Source organism: Uloborus diversus, chromosome 3, assembly GCF_026930045.1.
Source record: "Uloborus diversus isolate 005 chromosome 3, Udiv.v.3.1, whole genome shotgun sequence".
Taxonomy (NCBI): Eukaryota; Metazoa; Arthropoda; class Arachnida; order Araneae; family Uloboridae; genus Uloborus; species Uloborus diversus.
In genome coordinates this window covers 96,634,971-96,649,872 of record NC_072733.1, presented here as the reverse complement: position 1 = coordinate 96,649,872, position 14,902 = coordinate 96,634,971, and the positions used below count along the sequence as shown (strand labels likewise).

Genomic DNA, 14,902 nt, shown 5'->3' with positions numbered 1-14,902 from the left:
GTCCATCTGTAGAAGGGATAGAAAGACTGGTTCTGCTTATAGGGTGCAATTGCAAGTGATAAAAAAATTCCCTGATTTCCCGGTAGCATAGCTATTTTTCTTAAACAACAACAAGGTGGGGGGGGGGCATATTTAAGGCTATTTTTTAACTAATTTCACGGTTAAAGCTATAATTCAGATACTTTTCAAAGATTTAATTATTAAAAAAAAAATCCTAAGACGCATTTCAAGAAAGGTGAGAAAGGTGACAAAAGTTGCAAAAGGTGACTAAAAGTAACCAAATTTTCAAAAGGTGACTAAAAGTAACCAAATTTTCAAAAGGTGACTAAAGGTGAGAAATGTGACTGACTCCTCGGCCTGTAATCGTGTAATTTTGACTTTCTAAAAGAGAAAACATTTAAGCCTCCCTTTTATTAATATTTGAATAGATAATATAGCTCAATAGTAACATAGAAAAAAAACTTTCTTTAAACGACTATTCAGTGCTCGTCCCCACTCGTCCCTGTTTGCAAACGAGAGTCATAAGTCAAGCCCCATCTAAGTGTTTAGTACAATTAGTACCCTGTGGGCGCTTTTGCATTTCAGGGCTTCTTAGGAACGTTTTTCCAAATCCTTACAATTGGTCATTCATCAGTTTCCCTTTCATCTGTCAATGTTAGGCAATCAAGCAAAGCACATTGCTGCCTCAAAATCGTATTTTAGCAGAAAAGTACAATGATATCAAAAGTACAACTAAGTTTTGCGCAACAAAAAGCTTTTGGTTTTTTTATACTTTCATGAGAAAGTGGTGAATGACTGAAAAAAGATTTTGTCAAAAGAAAACCGAATTTGCATATGTGTTTCAGTGATTCTTTAAGTATTCTTGCCTTTACACGTATTGCATTTGCTACATGACATCTAATCTAAACCCTGGTGAATAAGATCCTTGCATAGTTTCATCTTAAATGTATGTTATATGTTTACAACTGATATTATCTCTAATTAATGAGTATGTATGAAAGTAAAAAGTTTGCATTGACAGATTTTATAAAATTTGTTTCCGTTTTATTGTATCAAGAAATTAACAAATTTTGAACTTAAATTATCTTTTTAGCTACATTTTTAAAGTGAGAAAAATTGCACTTCACTGTTGAATTAAAACTGTGATGTATAAATATCATTATAAAATACTTATTTATGCAAAAAAAAGGAACTGATGTGATATACCCCACCTTTGGCGACTTTTTCCTGTTGGCGCCAAGAAAGCGTCGCCAAGAAAACGATGTATGACGACATATGTCATACATCGTTCTTAGCGATGCTTTTTTAGCGCCAACAGGAAAAATCAGATAAAAAAACATGATCAAAGCACTTCAGAACACAATATATATAAAAACAACATAAAAGCACAAAAAAAACATCACGAATATATGCTTCAAAAATGTACAGGGCCGGGTTTTTTTTGTAAACATATTAAAATACAATGAAATAAATTATTGTATTAATTACAAGTCGAAATTAATGCATTAATTTTTTTTTCATCATTTCTCCGGGATACGAGCCCTCGGTCTCATAGTACTTTCGTAATGAGACCTCGGCTCGCCGGCCCTGCCTCGGTCTCATTACGAAAGTACTATGAGACCTCTGGCTCGCCAGGACCTCGCTCCGCTCGGTCCGTTATCCCTCCGACTGTTAATATACATTACAGTCGGAGTATGGTCACAGTTATGTATATTTTCATGGAGACACCCAAGGGTGGCTCCTTCCGTTCAGTGTACAATAATGACACAGTTTTAAGTGTGAAATATGCACCATTATTGTGCAGATTTATTAATAAAATTCAGCATTTTTAAGAGTACAACCGAAAGAACTTTCAATTGTTAACATAAAATTCAGTACCTAAAGGAGGCACGTTAATAGAATGTCTAAATAATTCGTGGCATCGATAAGAATTAACTTTTAGAACAAAATAACCGTACTATTTCTGTAAAATTAATTTACATACAGTAAAAATAAAGTTAAAAACTACAAGAACCCCTCAAGGATTTGTAAAAACAAAGAATTTTGGAAGTGAGAGGTTTTTTTTGAATTCTAAAATAAAGAACTTACCTTTTTATATGGTATAAATATTCACACTCAGTCTAAAACAATACATCATATGACAATGGCACGTTACAGATACACACCACGTTGGAGTTAACTTTTAATTAACCTTCAAGTTTGAAGAAACTGGCATTTTCTAAAGTTTTTAATTCAAAACACAATTACTGAATTTAAACTAACACAAAATAAGCATTCCTGTAAGGTATATTGCACGAAACAACACCACGTATCTCTCCTGCGCGAAACCCAAACAACCCAAGTAAACAAGTTTGAACAGATCTGTAAGATTGCCTTCGGGTTGCTAAACACAGGTTAGTTTGGCCACGGATGCCATGCATAAAAAATTATTGCCTCATTGGCAAGAAAAATATTTTAATTTTGTGCAAAAAAATCGAATGTCGCCAAATGGGGGGGTATATCACATCTGTACCAAAAAAAAAAAAAAAGCTGTAAGACAAAAAAGTGGAAATCATAGCAAAACATGTTATGTCCAATCTTATTTTTTATGAGTGTTAAGTTAAAACCTTTTAGCGCTTGTAAAAGTGCAATTTATATAGTACATGAGTGATTCAAAAATGAAATCAAAGCGTATGCAAATAGCTTATCAAATGATCATAAAATTGATCCTTAAAAGAATTGTAGGGATCTAACACTCATAAGTATCCTTTTGCTAAAAATAATACTACCCAAGTATTTTTTCACCTCTGCGTCATCTGCTCCAGTTCAACGATTGTTTAGCATTGCTGGAAATTTTTTCACTTCTCAAAGAATGAGAGAGAGAGAGAGAGAGAGAGAGAGAGAAAAAAAAACAGACATCTTTGAAGTATTAATTACACTTAAATGCATTTAATTAATTTTTTCTAATTTTCAATTGTTTAGTTCCGTATTTTTTAGTTACACTTTCTGCGTATTTTATTACATTGCAGTTTTACTGCATAAAGACCCATACAAGGTTCTTTTTTTTTATTTTAAATAGCTGCGCATTAAATTAACTGATAATATACTTAATAATTGAGAATACAATGCTGAAATATACCATACAATTTTCAGAAATAATAAGCTATAAAATGTTGAGCAGTTTAGCAGTAAGTCATTGCCCTTAAGCCAGGACTAAGGCAGAACTACTGCAATGGCAAAATAATAATGAACAGCCGAGTCAAAAACAATATGCACTGTGTATCCATTTGAATAAGAGTGGGCCTATACCTGTACAGTCATTGTAGCATTGTGTAATGTACGCAATTTGAATTTTCTAGAGTTTTTTTTTATCTTTAATATATTGCTCTTTCCCTGCAACAGCGCAATAATACAAAATAAATAATCTTTAAGTTAATACTACACGGTAGTTGCAATTATCTCTTTAATATCAAATCAAAAATCATAATTTTCAACTATCACGTTGTTGATGCAAATGAGTGATATATATACATTATAATATAAGTCTTTAATCGTAATTAAAATCATAATCGGCATATTATAATCGTAATCGATTACATTTTCTACATAATCGGATAGTTGCTGTAATCGTTATTACGTTTTGCCAGAGGGATTATAATCGTAATCGTAATTCCCCTTTTATTGTTCCCGTAATCATAATCGTAATCGATTACATTCCCTCGTAATTGACTACAAGCCTGTTATTGATAGACAGATCAGAGTCATTATTTAATTGCATTTAACAATGATCAAGCCTATTTTTATACATAGTTCAAGTTTTTGTTAGATACCTATTTTTTGTCATCAGTATCTCTTTTAAATCTCATTTTTTTTGTGACTGAGTGTAGGTTTAAGCTGACCATTTCTAATTATATTTCGAAGCACCATTAAGAGGTTAAGCAAAGGTTGAAAAAATGCATGTTATAAATCAAATCAAAAGTTCTGAAATTTTCAATGATGGTTTACGTACATTTTACTATTGTTTTATGACAAATAACAAGCTAAAATCCAATACATAAAAGCATCTAACTGAAATAAAGATTTGACCCATAAGGTTTAATAAACCACCAAATTACTTTTGAGTAAACATAACTTCATTTCAACAAAAACTGCTTTAAACCCTTAATTTGGCCCAAATAAAAAATCCTATTGAATAGCTGTATCTATCACTCTATCCATCTCATAACCACACGAAACAGTTAAAACTGAGGCATTGATTTTAACTACACTACTAAAGGTTATTTTAGGTATAGTTTTAGCATTTAAAAAAAAAAAAAAACCCACACACAGATGAGTTAGAATGATGAACCCTTGTTTGAATTTTATTATCATAATTGAAAATTTACAAGCTGAAATTTAGGTTCACATGCTTGAAAAAAAGCTTCAACATGTTCTAGCAGAAAAAAAAAACAATAAAAAAAACCATAATTCCTAATACACAGCCAAAATAAATATACTTGATATGTATCAGAACTTAACATTAATACACATACTAATTGACATAATACATATATCATGCAAAATAGAGTTATTTGCTTAATGAAATTCTACAAGAGGTATATTAAAAAGCTTTAATTTTTTGTTTTTCAAACACAACCATAAAAAGCAAGAATGCAATTAGGTACTAAACATGCACTTAAAATCCAAAATAAAAAATTAAAAGAAGCTTTGAGAAAACAACAGTAAGTACACATAAAGAACAATTGAACCATCTTTATAAAAAGATTATTTCACAGCAGCTACTGCTGCTAAAATAATTGCATTAAAAACCAGATAAAGAAAATACTTTAAAATATACTAAATTATCCAACTGAAAAGAACTTGCAAATTGGCGAAATTCAATCTGACTAATGAACAGAGCAGTATATTTGAAAAAAACCCAAAAATTTTCAAGTTCCTTAAATATTAATAAAATAAAACTAGGTAAAAAGAGTAGTTGTTTTAATGCACTAAGTTTAAAATTTTAATTTTCTGTGATTCTTTCCACCACTCAAATGGAAATCCTTTCCCCCCAATAAGTGATGATACATTTATTTTCCCGAATGTTATCAAGAATCATAGTGACAATATCTCCCAACAATAGATAGATTGGTAATTTGGTCCATATTTCTAACAAAATGATCTATTTTGTATACAAAATGTTAAAATTTTTGCTTTAAGGTTAAAAACAGCAAATCGCTGATAATAAAGTCTGAATGCATTAAGATGAAAGGGAAAATTATAAACTGAATCTACTTTTCAAAGGAAATACAGATGAAAATGAAAAAAAAAAAAGGGATGCAATTGCAAGACCTAAATGTGAAATTTTTTCTAGAAACATGAAAGTAGTGTGGAAATCAACAGCAAATTGTCACTTTAGAGCAACACTAAGACATCTAATCCCAAGAATAACACTAAGATATCCTACTGTTGCTCTGAGGCAACGAAATTCACAATGTGGAATTAAATTCAATAAAGTCAAATTAACAAATATTCTTTCAATGACTAATTGAAGATATGAATTTTTACCTAAGATCTAGAAAAAGTATTATTGTTAAAATGACTTAATTAAATACATATATCTGTAATGATATATTTTTTATTTAACGAAGAATAGTTTCTCAAAATTTACATTATAAGAAAAATAACAGAATGTTTATACATGAAGCTCAGCAATTATCAATCATTTAAACTAATTGCCAAATCAATGAATGGCAAAGCATATATTCATATGCATATAATATATATGTAAATGAACTTATTTTCTTTTTTTAAGTTCTTCAAAGCGCTTAGCTAAATCATCAAAATCGACATCTTTATCACCACTAGCTGGGTCTCCTACATCTGATAAAACAGTATTTGGAACTGACGGCAATTCAGGCAGCGTATCTACAGGAAATTTTGTTCTTGGGGCAGGAGTTGGACCCAGGTGCATTGAAACTTCCAGAAGCTGGTGCTTTGAAGCTGCCTGAAGCTGGCTTCTCACCAAAAACACTCTCATATGATGGTGCAGGCATATCAATTGAAAAACCAATTGCATCAGGATTAGCACCACTTTCTGGGTATGGAACACTTGGAGGCACACTGGGAACAGGTGGTGCATTAGGACAGACCTAAAGTAAAGAAATAAAATTAATCACACTAGAAAAATGTTCAAAACAATTCCACACAAAACAAAAAAAGGTTGTGAATAAATAGGGTGTATTGAGAAAATCTTTTTTGGAAGTTTGAAAATTTCAAGTTGAAAAAAAGTCACAATATACCAGAGTTGAGATTCCAGTTTCTTCCATGGAAGAATCTGAATGAAACTGGACTACTGATATTAAACTTTGATTTTCTTCAAAATCTGTAGATAATTTAATGAAAAAAGTTAATTTTTTGTTTAGAGAGATACATGATTGGTAGCAAAAGGCATTATCTAGCTACAAAATTGACCTACACACTGCATATTGCCTAGCACATTTTTTGAGTTTTTGTGGATAATTATAAATTAAAATATTTAAAATGTCATGAAGCACAAAATTGCAAATAATTGCAGATAAATGTTTTGGTGTTACAAGGAACTACTTTTCAATGCTAAAAGATGTGAGCTTTATGGATGCAAAGAACATGCAGAATAAATGATTTACAGTTTAAGAACTACAATTTTCACTTTTTATATCAACAAATGCATTTAGCTAAATTTGCAAATAAATTTTAATTGTACAAAAAATAAAAGAAAAATATGTGCTCAAAACTAATGTAACTTCACTTTACATTAGGGTGCATAATTTTCATGTGATAGCTAGCTATTTTGAACATACAATTTAATCTTAACAAATGATTTCCCCTCTGCATAAACAACCCTTTTATAGATTAATAGCAAATCCTGGTATTTTAATTTAATTAACAAAAAAATTATTACTTAAAAACAAAAAACCTCACTGCATAAAAATCCCCCCAAAAAAAAACTAAAAATAAAAATGTATAAACCCAGTAGTATAGAATGTTATTAAGTACTACCAGTGGTGTGGCTCGTGCCTTGAAAAAGTGAGGGGGGCAGATCATGGGTCACTCGCACCCCTCCCCCCCCCCAGGTTTTTGAAAAAAAAAAAAAACCTTTTGTAATTTTTTTTTTTTTTTGTGTTAAATTAGTAAAATTAAATTCATTTTAAACACAGGACATGCTACAAAATACTTAAACTACTATGAGTAAATCAGGAAAAATATTAATCTCACGTTTATGTCCATGATTGCCGGCAGGGTGGTGCATTTTAACCCCCCGACTTTTAAAAATAAAACTTAATTAATCAGATAGGGAAAAGCTACAAAATACATCACGAAAATTATCAATCTCACGTTTATATCCAGTACGCTTTCCGGCACTGCAGTGCGCCTCCCTTGCAGCAAGGTAAGGGCTGCAAGGGAGGTATTTTCACTGCCTTGCTTTTCAAAATAAATAAATAAATTTTAAAAAGCAATATTAATCTAATATTTTTAATTGTAATATTATTTTTAACCTTTTAAAAATAAAAAAAATTGAATGAGTAAAATTAATTTTATTTTAAAACAAGACCAAATTACAAAAGTGCGAAAATACTGTGATTAGAGAAGTATGTAACAATTATAAATTCATTAACTTTATCAAAGATGAAAATGCATCTCAGTATTTGCTTAGAAATAAATAAAATAAAAATAGGTAAACTAAATTGAAAAAAAAACAAAAAGTAAATAAAAAATTTTTTTAAAGAAATTCCCAGCTATTTCCATGCGAGTGTACCTATCTGCATATGAATATGCCGGCGCTCATACGCCAGATTCAGAATTTTTATGCAGACAAAGAAAAAATATCAAATTTTTTATTTTCTTCAAGTTATTGATAATTTGTTACATTTTCTTTAAAACTACATGAGCAGTATACTTTAAAATAAGTAATAATTTCTGTGTAACAACGGGAAGACATTCTTTGAATAAAAAAAAATCTTGTAACGATATTTGCACATACACACATCCTAAAACACACAACAGTAGTGCAATTAGAAAATAATTTTTAAGGGGGGAGGGGCACAATAGGAAAAAAATCTCATCAGTTTAATTGATTTGATTTACTCATCAATACTCTCAATTTTGAAATTTGTTTCCAAAAATGCAAATTTAGAGTCTTTGGTGACGTTAGGCGAAAGAACGGTACAAGGGATTCCTCGGAAATTTATGGAAATTGAAGCCTTAAATAGCGGTTTATAGGTCATATTTATTGACGCTAGGGTAAAGGGTAAAACTTGTTTCCAAAAATGCAAATTTAGAGTCTTTGGTGACGTTAGGCGAAAGAACGGTACAAGGGATTCCTCGGAAATTTATGGAAATTGAAGCCTTAAATAGCGGTTTATAGGTCATACTTATTGACGCTAGGGTAAAGGGTAAAGCCCCAATCATTATTTTTTTTCTTCTTTTTTTTTGAAAAGTAAATAGAAATCAATTATTCCTCCCCCTTCCAATTTTTCAAAATTGCAGTTTCAAAAACGCAATTGTAGACAAACTTTGAAGATTTTTACGGGAAGGAGTTCTGGAGCTTTGCCCTGGAATTTTTTCAAAATTGAAGCTGTAAAAACTTAAGCATAATATTCTATGATATTATAAGGAGGAGTTCAGAGACTATCCCACTTAAATATTTTTAAAATCGGCTGTTTAAAAAACCTATTTTTTCATGATATTAAAGAAGGGCGGTTCGGGGGCATTTGCCCGCATATTTTTGGAAAATAAAGGCTTAAAAACGCGATTGTAGAACCATATTTGGTAACATTAGGGACAGCAATCTTTCAAAATTGAAGCTCCAAAAACGAAATTTTAAGCAATTTTTGAACAGTTTTAAGCGATGTTGTAAGGTAAACATAGACTTCCCCTGGAAAATTTGCGAAATTGAAGATCTGGAAATGAAAGTTGAGATGTTTTGTAATGTTTTTGGCAGAAGGGGGGGGGGGGTTCGGAGGAGCGACACTTTTATTTTCAGAAGAACTTGGAAAAAGAAGGAAGAAATAGGACGGGGGTTGGGGGTAACTAGCTGACCAATTAGCTGTAACTATTGAAAATTTTTAATTCAAAGATTTCTTTTTAAAAGAAAAGTCAAGCAAGGAAAAAACGGTCTAATCTTGTTCAAATGCAGGCGTCTTCTTTTACTGTATGTTCTTTATTTTACATAGCGGTAACGGTATTGGCGATATCCTGCTGTAAATATTGAGGTTCATGCGCTGGTGTTGAGGGGGGGGGGGAGGATAATCCATTGTAGCGTATCTAATTCACACCTCATTAATTTTACACTTTTTTAACAGATAATCCGCGGATTATAAGCAAGAAAATATGGTACAATTCTTTTTTTTCTTCAAATTTCAAGCATATAAGCACAAAAAAAGTTATAAATTGTCCGAAAAAAGTGAGGGGGCCCGGGCCCCCTTTGTCCCTTCCAAAAGCCACCACTGAGTACTACTGAATAACTACACCATTAAAATAGTTTCATAATAGTACACAGGTAAGACAAATCATAAATTCAAAAGCAGAAGAGAAGGATCAACAGTCGGGGCCCATTCCTTTCGGAATCAAGGAACCCCGTTAAATTTGAATGGGCCCGACTGTTGATCCTTCTATTCTGCTTTTGAATTTATGATTTATCTTATCCATGTTCGATTATAAATCTATTTCAATGGTGTAGTTATTCAGTAGTACTTAATGACATTCTAAACTACTGGGCTTATACATTTTTTTCTTTTTAGTTTTTTTGGTTTTTAAGCAGTTAAGTTTTTGTTCTTATTTAATATTTTTTTTTCCACTTTTTAGTTAATTTTCATTGACTTAGTTATTTGATTATAAGACAGTGCATTTCCCAGTCTTGTCATTTCATTGAGAGATTTTGTATCATGAGGTTTATTAAGTAACTTGCGGTGGGTTAAACTACTGATAATTAGTCCCTCTATGGACCTAACTCGGCTTAAAGCTACATGTGCTTGACCTTCAGCAAAAACGTGCGAACTTAAGTCAACCACATCACAGCTATATAAACACCCTGTATAACTAATGATGATGCGAGCTAGGAATTGTCAGTCAGTCAAAATCGTTCTCCCAAAACTAAAAAAGTATGTCAAGAAAGTACACATTGCGAAACTCAGTTCCTTGAATTTGTGACAAAAACAAATACAACATGTTTGAGATGAAAATCGAATTGCGCACGCAGGTAACATGCGACACAATTCCAAACTGACAAAATGGCAACTGGTTGTTGATATGGTGATTTTGATTACTGTCATGTGTTTAGTGACACTCCCAAGGTTGAGACAAATCGATTGACGTAAGAATTACCAACATTGGTCAAGGCGCTTAGCCTCTACAACGCTACATAGGAACAAACATACATACCAGTGGCGGCTCGTGCCTTAATTTAGCGGGTGGGCTTGCTGTATAAAGTTTTAACAATAATATTTATGCAGATACAATGGAGAGGACTGCAGTTAGTAATGCTGAATAATATAAGATAGTCCTTATTGCAGTTGCTTCATTTCGAACTTCTCTTCTACTTCAAAGTTGAAATTGTTTTAGAAAAACATCCACTTGAGCATTTTTTGAAAATTCAAGGTAAACAGCCTAAATTTAAAGACAAGACATCCACTCCATGCAACTAGTAATAAACAACCAGTTTTTTCTAGAAGCAGTTTCCTCAATTGCTAGTACAGTGATCTCTTGCTTATACGCGACCTCTGTTATACGCGTTTTTCATTTATGCGTGTTTTTCTCACGAGCCCGGCCAGTGATATAGGAAAACAATGTTAACTCTTGTTCATTTATACGCGAAACCTAAAATGCATCTTTCAATGATGATCGATAAAATTTTTTCAAGTTTTAGTTCAATCGCCTATTCACGCTTTGCTTATCGGAAGATTTGTACCCTTCTTGATGTCTCTTGGAATGCTTTTACACACCTTTATTCCAATGTTCAAAATGTTTCCAAGAATGCGTTTTTTTCGCGCAAGTGTGCGATTGGGGGTGCAGTTAGTCTTGTGATTGACATCAAAAAGGGGAGAACGGGTTACATGCGAAAAGGTTGACCTTCCTAAAAGTCGTGGTGAAGCGGAAAGCATTGACATAGCCTATCGAGGATCTTTTGTATCCTCACAGACTATGAGACCAATCACGCGACAGTTTTTAGGTTTTGTGGAATTCGCTTACATACTGTACAGTGTACAAAAAATGACAAAACGTGCAACTTCAAATTTTACATTTTTATTAAATTACAATGCATAAATGGAAATTATGTGCGTATTTATTCATTAGTATCAGTAGTGTACTATTAGTATTACTATAACTGTTGATAAAGTACTGTATTTAAGCTTATTTTTATGGTTTTTCACTTATGCGCGAATCTCACTTGTGCGCGAAAATTTCGTTGTCCCCTTTGGTCGCGTATAAGTGAGAGGTCACTGTATATTCTTCATATATCAAAATTAGAATTAACTTCAATTTTTATTGTGTGAAACTACGTCACAATACATAGGGGTCACATCACATTCATAGCATTTTTTAAAACATTCCAATAAAATATGTAATTCTTTGGAATCTCTGTATGCGCTTACTTATTAACCAATAATTATTTTTCATGCCCTTTAAAAAAATCAAAACACTGAAGAATATTTCAATTTCTTAAAAGTTTAAATTTTGAGATCTTGAATTCAAAATATGGTTCTCACTATCGCGGATTGCGATAGGAGGAGTATCTTTTTTCTACTAATGGCTTTTATCGCAATCATAGTTTGAATTCCCGACGTCAAAATTCAAATGAATGCCTGGAGCTAGTTGCTGGATATTATGCGCTTGAGACTATTTTCGCGTAAGAAGGATTGTGTAAAGTCCTGAAGGTCGTTAATAAATGATTCGATTCTGAGACACATGGATGCCTGCATCACTGTCAGCCCCGCTTAATCAGGTAAAATCTCGTGGAACCGAATTTATAAATGTAACGTTAGAGATCCCTGCCCCCCATAGATGTAATGTTAGAGATATTCGCTTAATCGAATAATTTCTTCGGATAATCCAATAATAATAATCAGCTTTCACATATATTTTTGCTGAAAATGTTTTTTGAATATGTTAAAAATAAATTAAATAAGAGCAATTACTGACGTAAAAACTTAAAATAGCATTTTTCGGCAAACAAAGGGCAGGAAAAACAACATTCATTTTCTATCAAAGCACTTCCACTATTCTATCTAGTTTCTTTTATAGTTACCAATGCCATTACCAACAGACAGTCGATAAATAAATTAAAAAACGCAAAAAAATATTAACATTGCAGAAAATAAGTAATTAATAATTATTGATTACGCAAAACGCGGCAATTGAAGTTAGAAAAGTGTTCTCAAAATACCCTGAGCAAGGAATCCACTATTATGGATTTTCTCCAAAAAATATGAACTGAAAAAAAGTGTCGAAACAAAGATTTAATACCTCAAATTGTAAGTTGCATATTTATAATTTTCATACGTACTTGTATTATATATACTTAGTTATTATACTATTTTGTTGATTATTTAGCTTATTTAAAACGCTTTTTAATCAAAAACATTTTTTTTTCTATTCCTTAGATATTGATTTATTATTACGTTTTAAGCAAAAGTTGTCAACCAGGAAAGATAAATAAAATTTCCCCACTTAATCGAATATTTCTTGGAACCGAGTTTATTTGTTTAAGCGGGGCCGACAGTATAAGAATAGAAAAATAAAATCAAAGGCATACGTCATTCAACGGGCTAGTGAAAACAATAAGCAATTTATAATTGCTCAATTACAGTTCGAAATCAAGAAAAAGCGCACCTAGTGTGAGTGCCCTAAAGCCAATAACTTTTGAAATATTTAAACAAGAGCGTTGAAACTCGCTTCATAAAGTTTGAAACAATCTGAAGTTTCAAAATAAACAATAAAAAAAAATTAAATTGAATAGTTTGTTCATTTTTGAGGTTATGTGGCCCTACACCTTTAAGAACTTAAAGGGATGTACCGGATCAAATTGAAATAATTTAGGTTTGTTCCGCCTTAGAGTACTACAGAATAGAAAACACATATCGATAAGACCTATTAAACGATTAATACTTATTACTTTCGCCAAATATCAGAACAAAAAAGAAAATTGAATAGATCTCGCCCAATTGAAGTTTTTTTTGTAAAAGTTTCAGACCAATTCAGAACTTTTCACACTCAAAAACCAATTATTCAAAAACAAACTCTTCATTCAGAAATTCCAATCAAATTAGTTCCAAACAGAAAAATAAATAAATAAAAATATGCACGCGATGCGATGCGGTAGAATCGGGGGGAACCCATAAAATGGTAAATGCCAATTCCAGATACTGAGAGCCATTTAAGATTAAAGAAAAACACAAAAGAAGGATGGTGGAAAACGATAAGAGCACTTTCTTTCATTCAGTAGGCTAGCCAGTTTTTGCCCTTTTTCGACAGTTGTTTCGTACAAGTGACGTGTGGCAAATCCTTCCCCACCTGCTATTGCCCTTCTACTGTGTTGGATAAAGCTATTTTTCAGAGGGCTAGGGAGCTGGAGCCCACGCAGAAGAAATCGGAGTGACACGGACTTGCCGTTTCAGTGTCAGGTTGAATCGTCGTGATTGGTTAGGAGTGGAGGTGTGGCAAGTCAGTCGAGGGGCAAACCAGTTGCAGCCCAAGAATCATTCTCCGAGCTTGCAAGCGAAAACCAGATGGAAAACTTTTCACATTTTAGAAGCGATATGCAGAATGTTAGTTAGATTTAAAATGTGTTTCATGTCCCCAATTCGTTGTTTGTTTGTTGTTATTTTAAAATTTTCTAGCGAAATACTAAACGTTATTTTGACATGATCTATTTAGTTGTGTACAAGTTTTCTGGGTGGACCTGGCCCACCCGACCCATAGTGACGAGCCGCCACTGATACATACATAGACTTATAAACACATTACCCCTCCCTTGCGTTGTGAAAGTGCAGTCGAGTAAAAAAGAGGGCAATGTAAATTGAAAATAAAAATGGACAGAATAGAGTTTCCAAATGTTTAGCTACAGAGACAAGCTGCCAAAACTGAAAGCTGTCGATAAATAGCAAAAACATATTAAAAGAAGAATATATAGGGGAGACTAGGGATACATGATCCCATAGCCAAAAATGTACCAAAATCATTAAGTAGAGATTTGAAACCTGACAATTATATTAAAGTTATATAGTCTGAGTAAAAACTTTAAGTCCAGTGCACTTTTTTGAGAAATTGGACAGACCTTAATCTTAGGATCACAAAGTCATATGAGTGATAATTATTAACCTTAAATAGAAGTAAAAACGACAAAAAAATTCAATTGTAAGTGTTTCATTATCAGAAAATGTAACAGATCAATATCTGAACCTGAGTAAAATCTTTAAGGCCAACATAGAAAAAAGCATATGAGGACAAAAATTCAAATATTTATAAACTTGTGTGGGAGCCATTCCTTCAAATATTCTTGTTTTCATGAATGAAACTCGTTTTTGACAAAATTCGGGATGTATTTTTTTACCATTTATCTTCGATGGTAGATTTCAGGTCTATTGATGAAGTAAAATGTCTCTCCTTTGCATAAACTCTTCTTGCTAAGTCGCCCAATATGTTCTCTATTGGGTTAAGATCTGGAGACTTAGTTGGTCATTTCAGAGTTTCAACATTGTTTACTCGGAGCCTATTTTTTGCACTGTACTCGGATGGATAGATGCATTGTTTCGCTGATATTTTTAATTTTCTCCAGCAATAAATTCAGCATTTGGTAAAACTTGGAAGGACATTTTGATATGCTTGTGAGTTCATTTCACCTGAAACAAACGCAACTGAGCACACACCATTGTAAGCAAAGCACTCTCAAGTTCTGACAGAGCCT

At 32.3% G+C, this 14,902-nt stretch overlaps 1 protein-coding gene across 1 annotated transcript in view; it reads right to left on the bottom strand.

Annotated features, from left to right (window-relative positions):
- Positions 1–1,944: 1,944 nt before the first annotated feature.
- The window catches only part of LOC129218219 (IST1 homolog), a 35,389-nt gene continuing 22,431 nt past the window's right edge, over positions 1,945–14,902 (bottom strand). The window contains 2 exon segments of the mRNA XM_054852439.1: positions 1,945–5,972; positions 5,974–6,110. Coding sequence (XP_054708414.1) covers positions 5,756–5,972; positions 5,974–6,110 — 354 coding nt within the window. The 3' untranslated portion in view covers positions 1,945–5,755.